At 36.3% G+C, this 19,437-nt stretch overlaps 1 protein-coding gene across 1 annotated transcript in view; it reads right to left on the bottom strand.

Annotated features, from left to right (window-relative positions):
- The window catches only part of hs3st2 (heparan sulfate (glucosamine) 3-O-sulfotransferase 2), a 41,657-nt gene extending 28,505 nt beyond the window's left edge, over positions 1-13,152 (bottom strand). The window contains exon 1 of the mRNA XM_062049395.1: positions 12,621-13,152. Within this exon, the coding sequence (XP_061905379.1) occupies positions 12,621-13,069 (449 nt within the window). The 5' untranslated portion in view covers positions 13,070-13,152. The remainder of the gene's footprint in view (positions 1-12,620) is intronic.
- Between the last annotated feature and the right edge of the window lie 6,285 nt (positions 13,153-19,437).

The following is a 19,437-nucleotide window of genomic DNA, read 5'->3' as shown; positions in this document are numbered from 1 at the left end:
TGGTCACCATGACATCATCGAGTAATTTGCATAATTTACTACAATGATTTGATTTTCTCCAAAAAGGCTCAAAAAATGTATACTTACTAATTAATAATAAGTTTTGTTTTAAACGTCCATCCATCCATTTTACAATATAATTACAACACTTTATGTACATATTTATATACAGATTTGAACAATAAGTTATTCACTGAAATATATTTATTAATTGTGGTTCTTACAAAAAATATATCTTATGAAATATAAAAGCTAAAATGTCTCAAAGCTCTGCCCCTTTAATTAGTGCATACTAAATAATTTAACTTTAGCCTACTACTACAACCATATTATTTACCAGCAACATAAAGTGAAACAGAGGCAGAGGTGTCCTGCCACAGTCAGTAACAAATAAACAGAAAACAGTAGAGATGGTAGATAGACACAGAGCTTCCTCAAACATCTGATCCACTGAACAAAGAGCTCCAAAAATCTTGAACTTTAGACTGCCATCAGTTTTACTCCCTACACTTAACCATGTGTTTCCTACTGCCTGCAGACTTTGTTTGTACCCTTTGTGTTTCTAATATAAATACATTTAATAAAGTCAAATACAAATAAGGCAACAAGAGAAGTATCCTACACTTCTCTTTTGTAAAGTAAATCTGAACAGCCGATATGGGCATCTACATCAACTATATGATTTGCCTGAGAAGCTGGAGAGGACAAAAAAAAAATATATATTTTTTTATTTTTTATTTGTGGCGGACGTAATTCTTTCGTGGCGGGCCGCCACAAATAAATGAATGTGTGGGAAACCCTGCACACAGTCTTGCACTAAATGAGGACTATGTTATCGTTTACTTCATTACTCTAGTATAATCTGGATTGAAGCTGTGTGCCTTCATTGTTTTTGTAGCTATTGTTTAGAGGCATGTTTAAAAAAATGTATGTACTTTGTGAAAGTCAAAGTATAGTATTTCCCATAGTTGTAGTGGGTATCGGGATTATCTCAGGGAGAGCATGTCCCAAATTCCAAGCTACTGTTTTGAGACATGTTAAAAAAAATAATGCACTTTGTGACTTCAATAATAAATATGGCAGTGCCATGTTGGCATTTTTTTTCCATAACTTGAGTTGATTTATTTTGAAAAACCTTGTTACATTGTTTAATGCATCCAGCGGGGCATCACAACAGAATTAGGCATAATAATGTGTTAATTCCATGACTGTATATATCGGAATCGGTAATTAAGAGTTGGACAATATTGGAATATCGGATATCGGCAAAAAAGCCATTATCGGACATTTCTAGTCATTATTCTGATTTTAAAAATAATATTGTTTGACAGCACTGTTTAAAACAAGTCATTCTGACAAGTCACTTTTCTGCAATACCACACCGTGATGAATGGCATTGATCCAGAGGTCGGCAATGAAATTCTATTTTTTACAACAGTCAAGAGACCAAAAAAAATCAATAAGTGCCGTTTTTTCCTAATTGATTACACAAGTCATTCATCAAAGCCTGGATACAGGCGCTGAAATTAAACTGCCAATTAGCTCTGAGTAAAGACTAGGCTGTCAAAAACGAAGCGTTTCAACGCCTCAAATCAAGAGGTTAGCTGTTGACGTGAAATCCGGCCGGAAATCTCCCTGTCATCACTTGACGAGCTCATGTTGTGTTTGCCAGAAGACTGGACAGAGCGCACGCCTACGAGCGTCAAGCGTAATCAAACATGACGCCGGGAACATTTGAGTGCGATCATTTGTAGTCCGCGCATTCCTGAGACCGCGTGTTCGCTTGACGTGCTTTCATCTCAGACTTGAACGCACGCTCGGTCGGTAGGAAACAGAATTCATCTAAAATGCTTGTTGTGTCTCCCGGAGTGACAAGGATGCGAGTGGGACTCAAGAGTGCAGGGAGTGTTGGAATCCTTCAACTGCTATCCTGGGGCCCGCCTGAGTCAGCTGGGGTGTGTTTCTCAGCCTCTTCCTTCAAAACTGTAGTGTGGATTATGATTAATGCACTACAAATTATTCAAGTTATTTACGATTCGATTTACGGACATATTTGGTTCTTGAGTAGGGTTTGTAAAACCTAAAACTTTGTATACTGAAGCAGAGTTCCCCATAAGAATCAATGTAACCATTGGTCCCAGACTTAACAAAAGTCTCTATTTTGCTAAAAAACTGCACCCTTTTGACATTGTAATGTAAATATACTGTGTGTGTTTGTGTATATATATATATACAAAAGTTTGGGGTCACTCAAACAATTTTGTGGAATAGCCTTCATTTCTAAGAACAAGAATAGACTGTCGAGTTTCAGATGAAAGTTCTCTTTTTCTGGCCATTTTGAGCGTTTAATTGACCCCACAAATGTGATGCTCCAGAAACTCAATCTGCTCAAAGGAAGGTCGGTTTTGTAGCTTCTGTAACGAACTAAACGGTTTTCAGATCTGTGAACATTATTGCACAAGGGTTTTCTAATCATCAAATAGCCTTCTGAGCCAATGAGCAAACACATTGTACCATTAGAACACTGGAGTGATAGTTGCTGGAAATGGGCCTCTATACACCTATGTAGATATTTCACCAAAAACCAGACATTTGCAGCTAGAACAGTCATTTACCACATTAGCAATGTATAGAGTGTATTTCTTTAAAGTTAAGACTAGTTTAAAGTTATCTTCATTGAAAAGTACAGTGCTTTTCCTTCAAAAATAAGGACATTTCAATGTGACCCCAAACTTTTGAACGGTAGTATATATATATATATATATATATATATATATATATATATATATATATATATATATATATATATATATATATATATATATATATATATATATATATATATATATATATATATATATATATATATATACACACACACACCTGGACACACCTCATTCAAAGCGTTTACTTTATTTTCATGACTATTTACATTGTAGATTGTCACTGAAGGCATCATAACTATGAATGAACACATGTGGAGTTATGTACTTAACAAAAAAGGATGAAATAACTGAAAACATGTTTTATATTCTAGTTTTATATTCTAGCCACCCTTTGCTCGGATTACTGCTTTGCACACTCTTGGTATTCTCTCGATGAGCTTCAAGAGGTAGTCACCTGAAATGGGTTTTCACTTCACAGGTGTGCTTGAAGCTGAAAATCCCCTGAAGAGCAGGGAAACCTGTGAAACAGGCTTGTAGGGATGACATAGCCTCAGTGTTTTTTCCTGACCTAACGTATATTTCGCTCTACCCCGGTATTGAGGACTGTATAGCGGAAAAACCACACAAACCTCGACATATATATATATATATATATACGAAAAATTAGTTTTTTGCGATTATCGCGATTAATTTTGAGTTAACTATTAACAAACCTTGATTAATTGCGATTAAATATTTTAATTGTTTGACAGCCCTTCATATATATATATATATATATATATATATATATATATATATATATATATATATATATATATATATATATATATATATATATATATATATATATATATATATATATATACACACACACTACCGTTCAAAAGTTTGGGGTCACATTGAAATGTCCTTATTTTTGAAGGAAAAGCACTGTACTTTTCAATGAAGATAACTTTAAACTAGTCTTAACTTTAAAGAAATACACTCTATACATTGCTAATGTGGTAAATGACTATTCTAGCTGCAAATGTCTGGTTTTTGGTGCAATATCTACATAGGTGTATAGAGGCCCATTTCCAGCAACTATCACTCCAGTGTTCTAATGGTACAATGTGTTTGCTCATTGGCTCAGAAGGCTAATTGATGATTAGAAAACTCTTGCGCATTCATGTTCACACATCTGAAAACAGTTTAGCTCGTTACAGAAGCTACAAAACTGACCTTCCTTTGAGCAGATTGACTTTCTGGAGCATCACATTTGAGGTGTCAATTAAACGCTCAAAATGGCCAGAAAAAGAGAACTTTCATCTGAAACTCGACAGTCTATTCTTGTTCTTAGAAATTAAAGTTATTCCACAAAATTGTTTGGGTGACCCCAAACTTTTGAACGGTAGTATATATATATATATATATATATATATATATATATATATATATATATATATATATATATATATATATATATATATATATATATATATATATATATATATATATATATATATATATATATATATATATATATATATATATATAGGGCTGCAACAACTAATCGATTAAATCGATTATAAAAATAGTTGGCGATTAATTTAGTCATCGGTTCGTTGGATCTATGCTACACGCATGCGCAGAGGCTACTTTTATTTATTTATTTTTTAAATTTTTTTAATAAACCTTTATTTATAAACTGCAACATGTACAAACAGCTGAGAAACAATAATCAAAATAAGTATGGTGCCAGTATGCTGTTTTTTTTCTCCCAATAAAATACTGGAAAGGATAGAAATGTAGTTTGTCTCTTTTATCCGATTATTAATCGATTAATCAAAGTAATAATCAACAGATTAATCGATTATCAAATTAGTTGTTAGTTGCAGCCCTAATATATATATATATATATATATATATATATATATATATATATATATATATATATATATATATACATATATATATACATACATACATACATACATACATACATACATAACAGTGAAAGCTAACACCGTACTTGCGTATGATGTCACCCAGCGGCAGCATGTAAATACTAATATATATATATATATATATATATAAAATATATATATATATATATATATATATATATATATATATATATATATATATATATATATATATATATATATATATATATATAAAATATATATATATATATATAAAATATATATATATATATATATATATATATATATATATATATATATATATATATATATATATATATATATATATATATATATATATTTTATATATATATATATATATATATTTTATATATATATATATATATATATATATATATTAGTATTTACATGCTGCCGCTGGGTGACATCATACGCAAGTACGGTGTTAGCTTTCACTGTTATGCTGATGACACCCAACTCTACATGCCCCTAAAGCTGACCAACACGCCGGACTGTAGTCAGCTGGAGGCGTGTCTTAATGAAATTAAACAATGGATGTCCGCTAACTTTTTGCAACTCAACGCTAAGAAAACGGAAATGCTGATTATCGGTCCTGCTAGACACCAACATCTATTTAATAATACCACCTTAACATTTGACAACCAAACAATTAAACAAGGAGACTCGGTAAAGAATCTGGGTATTATCTTCGACCCAACTCTCTCGTTTGAGTCACACATTAAGAGTGTTACTAAAACGGCCTTCTTTCATCTCCGTAATATCGCTAAAATTCGTTCCATCTTGTCCACTAGCGACGCTGAGATCATTATTCATGCGTTCGTTACGTCTCGTCTCGATTACTGTAACGTATTATTTTCGGGCCTCCCTATGTCTAGCATTAAAAGATTACAGTTGGTACAAAATGCGGCTGCAAGGCTTTTGACAAAAACAAGAAAGTTTGATCATATTACGCCTATACTGGCTCACTTGCACTGGCTTCCTGTGCACTTAAGATGCGACTTTAAGGTTTTACTACTTACGTATAAAATACTACACGGTTTAGCTCCAGCCTATCTCGCCGATTGTATTGTACCATATGTCCCGACAAGAAATCTGCGTTCAAAGAACTCCGGCTTATTAGTGATTCCCAGAGCCAAAAAAAGTCTGCGGGCTATAGAGCGTTTTCTATTCGGGCTCCAGTACTCTGGAATGCCCTCCCGGTAACAGTTAGAGATGCTACCTCAGTAGAAGCATTTAAGTCTCATCTTAAAACTCATTTGTATAATCTAGCCTTTAAATAGACCCCCCCTTTTTTAGACCAGTTGATCTAACGTTTCGTTTCTTTTCTTCTCTCCTCTTCTCCCCTGTCCCTTGTGAGGGGGAGTTGCATAGGTCCGGTGGCCATGGATGAAGTGCTGGCTGTCCAGAGCCGGGACCCCGGGTGGACCACTAGCCTGTGCATCGGTTGGGGACATCTCTGCGCTGCTGACCCGTCTCCGCTCGGGATGGTTTCCTGTTGGCCCCGCTGTGGACTGGACTCCCGCTGATGTGTTGGATCCACTGTGGACTGGACTTTCACAATGTTATGTCAGACCCACTCGACATCCGTTGCTTTCGGTCTCCCCTAGAGGGGGGGGGGGGGGGGGGGGGGTTACCCACATATGCGGTCCTCTCCAAGGTTTCTCATAGTCATTCACCGACGTCCCACTGGGGTGAGTTTTTCCTTGCCCGTATGTGGGCTCTGTACCGAGGATGTCGTTGTGGCTTGTACAGCCCTTTGAGACACTTGTGATTTAGGGCTATATAAATAAACATTGATTGATTGATTGATATATATATATATATGCTGCCCACTGCTCCCCAAGGGGATGGGTCAAATGCAGAGGACAAATTTCACCACATCTAGTGTGTGTGTGACAATCATTGGTACTTTAATTAATATATATATATATTAGGGCTGTCAAACAATTAAAATATTTAATCACAATTAATCACAGTTTGTTCATAGTTAACTCAAAATTAATCGCAATAATCGCAAAAAAAACTAATTTTTCATCATTAATAAGTGTAACCTAGACAGATTTTCAAGTTTTTATTACCATGACTGGACAATTATTTTGCTTTTATGAAATGTTTTTTTTTTTTTTAAATAGTATGCTTTTTTAAACAGCTCAACATAAAAAGGACATAAACAACATTTAACAATTTTTTTTTTTTTAAATACCTGCATTCGTGTTTTGACAAATATTGTATTTTTTAGGACTACTGATTTGTATTCCTGCTGTAGAAGCACTTGCATTTAGAGGGGGAGCTACAATTTTTTTTATATCAGTTTCAAGCAATAATAACATAAAATGTGGATTACTACAATCATGGTTTGATTGTCAAATATGTTTGGTAATATAAAATGTGCTATTTATACCTGAATAAATTATTCTGATATTCTGTACATTACATGTTGGACAACTTAATAATATTTGCTTTGCTGCATGGCAATGTCTTAACCTTCTATATATCAATAATGTATGATATTCAGCCTGATGAATATTATGTAATTGAGGACTATCAATCAGAGCATGTTACAAAAGAATATACACTACACTTTATTTCAATCTGCCACAAAATGTCACCCTCAGTCTACAGTTTATTCATCAACTGATGTACTTAAATGTATGTAGGTAGAAATATATATGTACAAATATCAAAACATCTTTGACAATCAAAGCATGATCTTATTGAAATACATATTTCATTTTGTCACTGTAGCGGATGTGAAGAGTAGCGCTTTTATTGTGAAGCCGGCAGTCTGATTAGTTTGAGAAGGTGTCTTGACGACAAGAATTGTAAAGAGATCCTGCCTACCGTCTGTCTTTCCTTTTTGTTTTTATATATATATATATATATATATATATATATATATATATATATATATATATATATATATATATATATATATATATATATATATATATATACACATACATACATACATACATATATATATATATACATTCATTTATATATATACTGATACTATACTTTGTATCGTTACAGTGGATATTTGTATCAATCCGCCTACACCCTGTTTACATTCAAAAACTCGAGCTTAGCGATTAGCATGGCTTACTGTATCCTCCTACGATGTGGAGTTTAGCATGTTTAGCTATTCCCTGTCGTCTGGTGATAAGTGTACTTGTATTTGCTGCAATGGACGTTAGGTGACAAGAAGCTGCACTGTGGAGGGATGTTAGCCGCTAGCCCGTTGGCGACGGATCGTCATTGCGTTGAGACAAAAAAATAGTTATTCTTACATTTTCACACTTTGCACTATTTTGTTACACTTTATCCAGCATTTCTTATGTATCCTTTATTTTTGCACCTTAATTTTAAGAGGTTATTGTTAAGTGTTAAATGTGATTTTAGAATTGAATTTTTTGATAGGTAAAAAAAAAATCAATTATCGATATTGACCGATATACTGTAAAACACTTATCGTGATACAGTCTTCAGCACATATCGCCCAGCCCTAGTAGGAGTAAGTCCATTATGCTGTATGCACTTTTCCCAGTTTCTTTGAACGCAGCATTAACTTCATCACCTGGCTCCAGTCTCAAGTTAATGAAGCAACTTCGGCATAACATAAATTCCTTTCCATATTTACATGAGAATAACAGACCAAATGTTACACAGATGGAACTAAACCTGCAAAAAAAATGTTATTCTAACATTTTCACACTATGCACTATTTTTTTTTTACACTTTATCCAGCATTTCTTACGTATTCCTTATTTTTGCACCTTAATTTTAAGAGGTTATTGTTAAGTGTTAAATGTGATTTTAGAATTGAGTTTACATTGAGTGTTTTCCATGGTTCTGTTGACATTTCCTTTCCTTTCTGCCTTAATAGTTGAGCGGATTATAACCAGAGGAAGATTACATTTGAAATAAAATGTTTACATTTAATACATTGTTCTCCTGCTCCTGATTTTTGATAGGTCATAAAAAAATCAATTATCGTTATTGACCGATTACACTTTATCCAGCATTTCTTACCTTTTCCTTATTTTTGCACCTTAATTTTAAGAGGTTATTGTTAAGTGTTAAATGTGATTTTAGAATTGACTTTTTTGATTGGTCATAAAAAAATCAATTATCGATATTTACCGATATACACTTATCGTGATACAGTTTTCAGCCATATCACCCAGTCCTTTATGCTGTGTGCACTTTTCCCAGTTTCTTTGAACGCAGCATTAACTTCATCACCTGGCTCCAGTTAATGAAGCAACTTCTGCATAACATGAATTCCTTTCCATATTTACAAGAGAATAACAGACCAAATGTTACACAGATGTAACATCCTGGCAATAAACCTGCAAAAAAAATTGTTATTCTTCATTTTCACACTTTGCACTCCATTAAGCATTTCTTACATATTCCTTATTTTTGCACCTTAATTTTAAGAGGTTATTGTTAAGTGTTAAATGTGATTTTAGAATTGAGTGTTTTCCACGGTTCTGTTGACATTTCCTTTCTGCCTTGACAGCTGAGCGGATTATAATCAGAGGAAGATTACATTTGAAATAAAATGTTTACATTTAATACATTGTTCTCCTGCTCCTGATTTTTGATAGGTCATAAAAAAAAATCAATTATCGATTTTGACCGATATAAAACACTTATCGTGATACAGTTTTCAGCACATATCGCCCAGCCCTAGTAGGAATACATCCATTATGCTGTGTGCACTGTTCCCAGTTTCTTTGAACGCAGCATTAACTTCATCACCTGGCTCGAGTTAATGAAGCAACTTCTGCATAACATGAATTCCTTTCCATATTTACATGAGAATAACAGACCAAATGTTACACAGATGGCACTAAACCTGGAATAAAATTGTTATTCTTACATTTTCACACTTTGCACTATTTTGTAACACTTTATCCAGCATTTCTTACGTATTCCTTATTTTTGCACCTTAATTTTAAGAGGTTATTGTTAAGTGTTAAATGTGAATTTTTTGATAGGTCAAAAAAAACAAAATTATCGATATTGACTAATATCTGTAAAACACTTATCGTGATACAGTTTTCAGCCATATCGCCCAGCCCTAGTAGGAATAAATCCATTATGCTGTGTGCACTGTTCCCAGTTTCTTTGAACGCAGCATTAACTTCATCACCTGGCTCGAGTTAATGAAGCAACTTTGTCATGTTCGTTGTGTCCTTTCCATATTTACATGAGAATAACAGACCAAATGTTACAGAGATGTAACTTCCTGGCACTAAACCTGAAAAAAAATAGTTATTCTTACATTTTCACACTTTGCACTATTTTATTCCACTATATCCAGCATTTCTTACCTTTTCCTTATTTTTGCACCTTCATTTTAAGAGGTTATTGTTAAGTGTATAATGTGATTTTAGAATTTAATTTTTTGATAGGTCATTAAAAAATAATAGTTATCAATATTGACCAATATCTGTAAAACACTTATCGTGATACAGTTTTTAGCACATATCGCCCAGCCCTAATATGCATTTTTCCCAGTTACTTTGAACGCAGCATTAACTTCATCACCTTGCTCGAGTCTCGAGTTAATGAAGCAACTTCTGCATAACATGAATTCCTTTCCATATTTACATGAGAATAACAGACCAAATGTTACACAGATGTAACTTCCTGGCACTAAACAAAAAATAGTTACATTTTCACACTTTGCACTATTTTGTTACACTTTATCAATCATTTCTTACGTATTCCTTATTGTTGCACCTTCATTTTAAGAGGTTATTGTTAAGTGTATAATGTGATTTTAGAATTGAATTTTTTGATAGGTCATTAAAAAAAAAATTATCGATATTGACCAATATCTGTAAAACACTTATCGTGATACAGTTTTCAGCACATATCGCCCAGCCCTAATATGCACTTTTCCCAGTTACTTTGAACGCAGCATTAACTTTTATCACCTGGCTCGAGTTAATGAAGCAACTTTGTCATGTTCGTTGTGTCCTTTCCATATTTACATGAGAATAACAGACCAAATGTTACACAGATGTAACTTCCTGGCACTAAACCTGCAAAAAAATAGTTATTCTTACATTTTCACACTTTGCACTATTTTATTCCACTATATCCAGCATTTCTTACCTTTTCCTTATTTTTGCACCTTCATTTTAAGAGGTTATTGTTAAGTGTATAATGTGATTTTAGAATTGAATTTTTTGATAGGTCATTAAAAAATAATAGTTATCGATATTGACCAATATCTGTAAAACACTTATCGTGATACAGTTTTTAGCACATATCGCCCAGCCCTAATATGCACTTTTCCCAGTTTCTTTGAACGCAGCATTAACTTCATCACCTTGCTCGAGTCTCGACTTAATGAAGCAACTTCTGCATAACATTAATTCATTTCCATATTTACATGAGAATAACAGACCAAATGTTACACAGATGTAACTTCCTGGCACTAAACAAAAAATAGTTACATTTTCACACTTTGCACTATTTTGTTACTCTTTATCAATAATTTCTTACATATTCCTTATTTTTGCACCTTCATTTTAAGAGGTTATTGTTAAGTGTACAATGTGATTTTAGAATTGATTTTTTTGATAGGTCATACAAAAAAAATTATCGATAGTGACCAATATCTGTAAAACACTTATCGTGATACAGTTTTCAGCACATATCGCCCAGCCCCAATATGCACTTTTCCCAGTTACTTTGAACGCAGCATTAACTTCATCACCTGGCTCGAGTTAATGAAGCAACTTTGTCATGTTCGTTGTGTCCTTTCCATATTTACATGAGAATAACAGACCAAATGTTACACAGATGTAACTTCCTGGCACTAAACCTGCAAAAAAATAGTTATTCTTACATGTTCACACTTTGCACTATTTTATTCCACTATATCCAGCATTTCTTACCTTTTCCTTATTTTTGCACCTTCATTTTAAGAGGTTATTGTTAAGTGTATAATGTGATTTTAGAATTGCATTTTTTGATAGGTCATTAAAAAATAATAGTTATCGATATTGACCAATATCTGTAAAACACTTATCGTGATACAGTTTTTAGCACATATCGCCCAGCCCTAATATGCATTTTTCCCAGTTACTATGAACGCAGCATTAACTTCATCACCTTGCTCGAGTCTCGAGTTAATGAAGCAACTTCTGCATAACATGAATTCCTTTCCATATTTACATGAGAATAACAGACCAAATGTTACACAGATGTAACTTCCTGGCACTAAACAAAAAATAGTTACATTTTCAAACTTTGCACTATTTTGTTACACTTTATCAATAATTTCTTACATATTCCTTATTTTTGCACCTTCATTTTAAGAGGTTATTGTTAAGTGTATAATGTGATTTTAGAATTGAATTTTTTGATAGGCCATAAAAATAAAAATAAATCGATATTGACCAAAAACACTTATCGTGATACAGTTTTTAGCACATATCGCCCAGCCCTAATATGCACTTTTCCCAGTTTCTTTGAACGCAGCATTAACTTCATCACCTTGCTCGAGTCTCGAGTTAATGAAGCAACTTCTGCATAACATGAATTCCTTTCCATATTTACATGAGAATAACAGACCAAATGTTACACAGATGTAACTTCCTGGCACTAAACAAAAAATAGTTACATTTTCACACTTTGCACTATTTTGTTACACTTTATCAATAATTTCTTACGTATTCCTTATTTTGAACCCTTATTTTAAGAGGTTATTGTTAAGTGTATAATGTGATTTTAGAATTGAATTTTTTGATAGGTCATAAAAAAAAATAATTATCGATATTGACCAATATCTGTAAAACACTTATCGTGATACAGTTTTCAGCACATGTCGCCCAGCCCTAATATCCAATTTTCCCAGCTTCTTTGAACGCAGCATTAACTTCATCACCTGGCTCTCGTCTCGAGTTAATGAAGCAACTTCCGCGAATGTTTTTATGAATTAATCATGAATACAACAAATGAAATAAAAAGTTATTTTGCCCACCTGTACCAGTCCAGTCCTCTGTCGTAGTTCCTGTCGAAGAAATGCGGCTCCGTCCCGAGGGCGCGCACGTCCGGGTGGATCCTGATGAACTCCAGCACCGCCCTGGTCCCTCCTTTCTTCACCCCCACAATCATGGCGCCGGGCAGCTTTTTACTCCCCAGTTTCGGCGCCGAACTCAAGTTTTTCCCCTTGACGTCGCCCCAGTGTGCGGGCGGGAGACGGAGAGGAGGAGGGCCGGGCTGGGCTGCCTCCAGCCAGGCGCACTGGCGCTGGTCCGACTGGGCGAGAAGTTTCTTCCCGCCGGTGAGCCTGCTCGGCGGGCAGCGGCTCCCCACGTAGGGCCGCCCCGTCATGACGGCGGTGCGGCCGAAAATGATGGTGTAGCACAAGTAGGTGCAGGACAAGGACACAGTCAGCATGAAGGCGGAGGAGAGGAACCGCTGTGCCATGTCTCCATGGGCTCAAGGTGCTGCATGGCGCGCCATCGGACCCGTCCTCCTCCTCCTCCTCCTCCTCCTCATTACTTCCACATCCGGACGCCTCGGCGTGGAAAAGAATGAGAGGCGATAATTACTTGAAAGTGAATACAAAACAAGTCATGTTTCCTATGGAGACGTGAGAAAAGTGGTCCTAAGAGTCCGTGGAGAAGACCTGCCTTCCTCACTGTGGACCTGCGAGGTGCGAGGTAGGGAATAATTAACACGCCCTCTGACGTCATCAGGGAGCTCCTAATTGGCTGGATGCTCAAACCCAAGCTTTCACATTTGAACTTTTTGTGTGTACTGTCTACTAGTGCAGTGTTTTTCAACCTTTTTTGAGCCAAGGCACATTTTTTGCGTTGAAAAAATCCAGAGGCACACCGCCAGCAGAAATAATTGAAAAACAAAACTCCGTCGACGGTAAAAAGTTGTTGTTGCAATTGTTGGATGTGACTTTAAACCAGTGGTGTCAAACGTACGGCCCGAGGGCCGGCTCAGGCCCGCAAACAGGTTTTATCCGGCCCGCGGGATGAGTTTACTTAGTATAAAAATTCATCTGAAATTTTTGAATGAAAGAAACAGCTGTTCTAAATGTGTCCACTGGATGTCGCAATGGCAATTCTTTGTATCTTTGTAGATGATGCTACATATGTACAAAATAAACCACACGATGTTAAGTACATCAGTCGTGGAAAATTATCAAACTACATAAATAACAAACTTTAATTTGATTTTGATATCTCGATAGATTGAAAATTAACACCAATGAGTTGACTAATGAACATAACCATATAATTTATTTAGAAAATATAAATAACGACAAATAAAGATAGAATACTATTAACCGCAATATGTACGTGTAAAAAACCCAACAACATTATGATTTGTACATTTTCAGAATGTGCTTGTTCTATTTTCAAACAAAGACAACAATCTGAAGTTGTCTTTATCTTTATGTTATCGTGCCGTGATTTTACCAGTCCGGCCCACTTGGGAGTAGATTTTTCTCCATGTGGCCCCCGATCTAAAATGAGTTTGACACCCCTGCTTTAAACCATAACCAAGCATGTATGACTATAGCTCTTGTCTCAAAGTAGGTGTACTGTCACCACCTGTCACATCACGCCCTGACTTATTTGGAGTTTTTTTTGCTGTTTTCCTGTGTGTAGTGTTTTAGTTCTTGTCTTGCGCTCCTATTTTGGTGGCTTTTTCTCTTTTTTAAAAATATTTTCCTGTAGCAGTTTCATGTCTTCCTTTAAGTGATATTTCCCGCATCTACTTTGTTTTAGCAATCAAGAATATTTCAGTTGTTTGTATCCGTCTTTGTGGGGACATTGTTGATTGCCATGTCATGTTCGGATGTACATTGTGGACGCCGTCTTTGCTCCACAGTAAGTCTTTGCTGTCGTCCAGCGTTCTGTTTTTGTTTACTTTGTAGCCGGTTCACTTTTAGTTTCGATCTGTATAGCCTTCCCTAAGCTTCAATGCCTTTTCTTAGGGGCACTCACCTTTTTTTTTTTTTTTGGTTAAAGCATTAGACACCTTTTTACCTGCACGCTGCCTTCAGCTGTTTCCGACATCTAGCAATTAGCTACCGGCTGCCACCTACTGATATGGAAGAGTATTACACGGTTACTCTGCCGAGCTCTAGACAGCACCGACACTCAACAACAACACATCATTTGCAGACTATAATTACTGGTTTGCAAAAAATATTTTTAACCCAAATAGGTGAAATTACATAATCTCCCACGGCACACCAGACTGTATCTCACGGCACACTTGTGTGCCGCGGCACGGTGGTTGAAAAACACTGTACTAGTGTTTTAAATGGAAGTAGAATTGTCTCACATCAACTTATATATTAATAAATAAAACAATACAAATGTGATAAACAGACAAATAAATAATTTGTATAAATAAACGCGTATTTGTAAATATACAAACCCCGTTTCCATATGAGTTGGGAAATTGTGTTAGATGTAAATATAAACGGAATACAATGATTTGCAAATCATTTTCAACCATACTTGCCAACCATACTTGAGCTGGAGGCCACGCCCCCTCCAGCTCAATGCGGACCTGAGTGGGGACAGCCGTTCTTACGTCCGCTTTCCCACAATATAAACAGCTTGCCCGCTCAATGACGTCATAACATCTACGGCTTTTAGAGAGTAGAGTGCACAACAAGGAGAGAGAGTTCTTGGTTTTTTATGTGGGTTTATTGTTAGGCAGTTTCATTAACGTCCTCCCAGCGCGGTAACAACACACAACAACAGCAGTCACGTTTAGTCTACCGTAAAGCAGTTCGTCTGCAGTAAACAGCAATGTTGTGACACTCTTAAACAGGACAACACTGCCATCTACTGGATAGCCTGCAGAACACTGAAATTCAAGTATTTTATTTATATGTATAATAAAATTTTTAAAAAAAATAAATAAATAAAAATAAAAAAATATATATATATATATAGCTAGAATTCACTGAAAGTCAAGTATTTCATACATATATATATATATATATATATATATATATATATATATATATATATATATATATATATATATATATATATAATTTATATATATGAAATACTTGATTTGGTGAATTCTAGCTGTAAATATACTCTCTTCTTAACCACGCCCTTAACCACGCCCAGACCACACCCCCACTCCAAAACACCCCCCCCCCGGACCACGCCCCCCCACATAAATACAAATAAAATGTATAAATATAAAAATGTGATCAAATTAATCAAGACTTTGTATGAATAAACATGTATTTGTAAATATATTTTTGAGATTTTTGAATATAAATGTGCTTGATTTTGTATTTGTATTTGTATTGAATTTTAATCAATCAATGTTTATTTATATAGCCCTAAATCACAAGTGTCTCAAAGGGCTGCACAAGCCACAACGACATCCTCGGTTTAGAGCCCATAAAAGGGCAAGGAAAAACTCACAACCCAGTGGGATGTCAATGTGAATGACTATGAGAAACCTTGGAGAGGACTGCAGATGTGGGTGACACCGCCCCCCCACAATTTGCTTTTGTGTCGATGAGACATTCCTACCACAAACCAGATGCACAAAGTTCAGTTAAAGTTAAATACCAATTATAGTTACACACACACTAGGTGTGGTGAAATTTGTCCTCTGCATTTGACCCATCCCCTTGTTCACCCCCTGGGAGGTGAGGGGAGCAGTGGGCAGCAGCAGTGCCACGCCCGGGAATCATTTTTGGTGATTTAACCCCCTATTCCAACCCTTGATGCTGAGTGACAAGCATCAAGGGTCCCATTTTTATAGTCTTTGGTATGACTCGGCCAGGGTTTGAACTCACAACCTACCGATCTCAGGGCGGATACTCCAACCACTAGGCGACTGAGTAGGCTCACAGGCAAATAAATGTGACCCAGGGGGGGTCGGCGTGGCGCTGTTGGGAGAGTGGCCGTGCCAGCAACCTGAGGGTTCCTGGTTCAATCCCCACCTTCTACAAACTTTGTCATGTTCATTGTGTCCTTGAGCAAGACACGTCATCCTTGCTCCTGATGGGTCGTGGTTAGGGTCTTGCATGGCAGCTCCCGCCATCAGTGTGTGAATGGGTGAATGCGGAAATAGTGTCAAAGCGCTTTGAGTACCTTGAAGGTAGAAAAGCGCTATACAAGTATAACCCATTTACCATTTGATTTTGTATTTGTATTGAATTTGCATATGTGGATCGCTTCTTTGCTTTTGTGTCGATGAGACATTCCTACCACAAACCAGATGCACAAATAAATGTGACTGAGGGGGGGTCGGCGTGGCGCTGTTGGGAGAGTGGCCGTGCCAGCAACCTGAGGGTTCCTGGTTCAATCCCCACCTTCTACCAACCTCGTCACGATCCGTGTGTCTTTGAGCAAGACACTTCACCCTTGCTCCTGATGGTTCGTGGTTAGGGCTTTGCATGGCAGCTCCCGCCATCAATGTGTGAATGTGTGTGTGAATGGATGAATGTGGAAATAGTGTCAAAGCGCTATGAGTACCTTGAAGGTAGAAAAGCGCTATACAAGTATAACCCATTTACCTAGTTTGAATGTTTTTGAATGTTTGAACAACCAGCAGAGGGCACTGCAGCCAGAGCGGTCTGGGTCACAGACATGGTCAGACACCGGCGAGCCGATCAGAGGCACACTTGGGAGTGTCATATTACGTCATAACTTTGTTTTAACTGTTTTTGAAACCAGAAAGAAGAAGAACGCTACAGGATATGACACACTGAGACCATGACTTAGAAGATTTAATTCCTCGCTCCTAATTTATACAAATTATTTATTTGTATATCACATTTGTATTTGTATTTGTATATTTAATATATGCATTTGTATTAATATCATATTGATGTATATAAGTTGATGTGAGACAATTCTACTTCAATATTTTTCAACCTTTTTTATACCAAAGCACATTTTTTTCTTTGAAAAAATCTTGAGGCACACCACAAGCAGAAAACATTAAAAAATGAAACTCATTAGCCGATATTGACAATAAAAAGTCGTTCTTACAAAGGTTGGATATGAATTCAAACCATAACCAAGCATGCATCAATATAGCTCTTGTCTCAAAGTAGGTGTACTGTCACCACCTGTCACATCACGCCCTGACTTATTTTACATTTTTTTGCTGTTTTCCTGTGTGTAGTGTTTTAGTTCTTGTCTTGCGCTCCTATTTTGGTGGCTTTTCCTCTTTTGTTGGTATTTTCCTGTAGCAGTTTCACGTCTTCCTTGAGCGCTATTCTCCGCACCGGCTTTGTTTTCGCAATCAAGGCTATTTAAGTTGTGCGGACGCTATCCTTCTTTGTGGGGACATAGTTGATTGTCATGTCGTGTTCGGATGTACATTGTGGACGCCGTCTGCTTCACACGCTGTAAGTCTTTGCTGTCGTCCAGCATTCTGTTTTTGTTTACTTTGCAGCCAGTTCAGTTTTAGTTTAATTTTGCATAGCCATCCCTAAGCTTCAATGCCTTTTCTTAGCGGCACTCGCCTTTTGTTTATTTTTGGTTTAAGTGTTAGATACCTTTTTACCTACGTGCTGCCTCCCACATATTGTGATCACGACAAACCATGTTCCCGACATCTACAAAGCAATTAGCTACCTGCTGCCACCTACTGATATGGAAGAGTGTACCACCTCAGAAATCACTTGGCTCACCATATACCACCAAAATGACCAACATTAAAATACAGTAGCGTAATAGGCCTAAATATTCATTTAAGCACCGCAACATTAGACAACGTTTAAACAGTAACACTGTGTTTGAATATTTAATGAAGTGATTCTTTGGCGTGGATAGGTTGATTGGCAACACTAAATTGACCCTAGTCTGTGAATGTGAGTGTGAATGTTGTCTATCTGTGTTGGCACTGTGATGAGGTGGCGACTTGTCCAAGGTGTACCCCGCCTTCTGCCCGAATGCAACTGAGATAGCACCCCCTGCAACCCCGAAAGAGACAAGCGGTAGAAAATGGATGGAGGGATGGATTCTTTGGCGTACCACTAGATCGGGGGTCGGCAACCCGCGGCTCTAGAACCACATGCGGCTCTTTAGCGCCGCTCTAGTGGCTCCCTGGAGCTTTTTCAAAAATGTGTGAAAATGGAAAAAGATGGACAAAAAAATATATGTTTTGTTTTAATAAGGTTTCTGTAGGACAAACATGACACAAACCTTCCTAATTTTTAGAAAACCCACTGTTTATATCAAACATGCTTCAAGGATGGGAGTATTTGGTGAGCGCTGTTTTGTCCAGCTAATTTCAGTGGTCCTTGAACTCACCATAGTTTGTTTACATGTACAACTTTCTACCACACTGCCACAGAAAAACGTGTTTTATGCCACTCCTTCTTTGTCTCATTTTGTCCACCAAATGTTTTATGCTGTGCGTGAATGCACAAAGGTGCACTTTGTTGATGTTATTGACTTGTTGGAGTGCTAATCAGGCATATTTGGTCAGTGCATGACTGCAAGCTAATCGATGCTAACATGCTATTTAGGCTAGCTGTATGTACATATTGCATCATTATGCCTCATTTGTAGGTATATATGAGCTCATTTAATATAATTTACTCCTCTTTGTATATAATTTAGTTTTGCATGTCTCATGACACATTATCTGTATGTAATATTGGCTGCATTTCTCATTGTTGTTTGTGTGCCATGTTGTTCCGGACCACAGCAAACATTACCTAGCTTGCCAAAGATTGTAATAAATGTATTAGAAGAAGACAGCCTGCCGTTTCTTTAACCTGGACACACACATCTATACCTTTGGCCGTTAAAAACCAGTCATTTCCAGGA

This window comes from Entelurus aequoreus, linkage group LG06 (genome assembly GCF_033978785.1).
Source record: "Entelurus aequoreus isolate RoL-2023_Sb linkage group LG06, RoL_Eaeq_v1.1, whole genome shotgun sequence".
NCBI lineage: Eukaryota > Metazoa > Chordata > Actinopteri > Syngnathiformes > Syngnathidae > Entelurus > Entelurus aequoreus.
The sequence above is the reverse complement of the archived record's forward strand: the minus strand, read 5'-3'. Positions and strand labels throughout refer to the sequence as shown.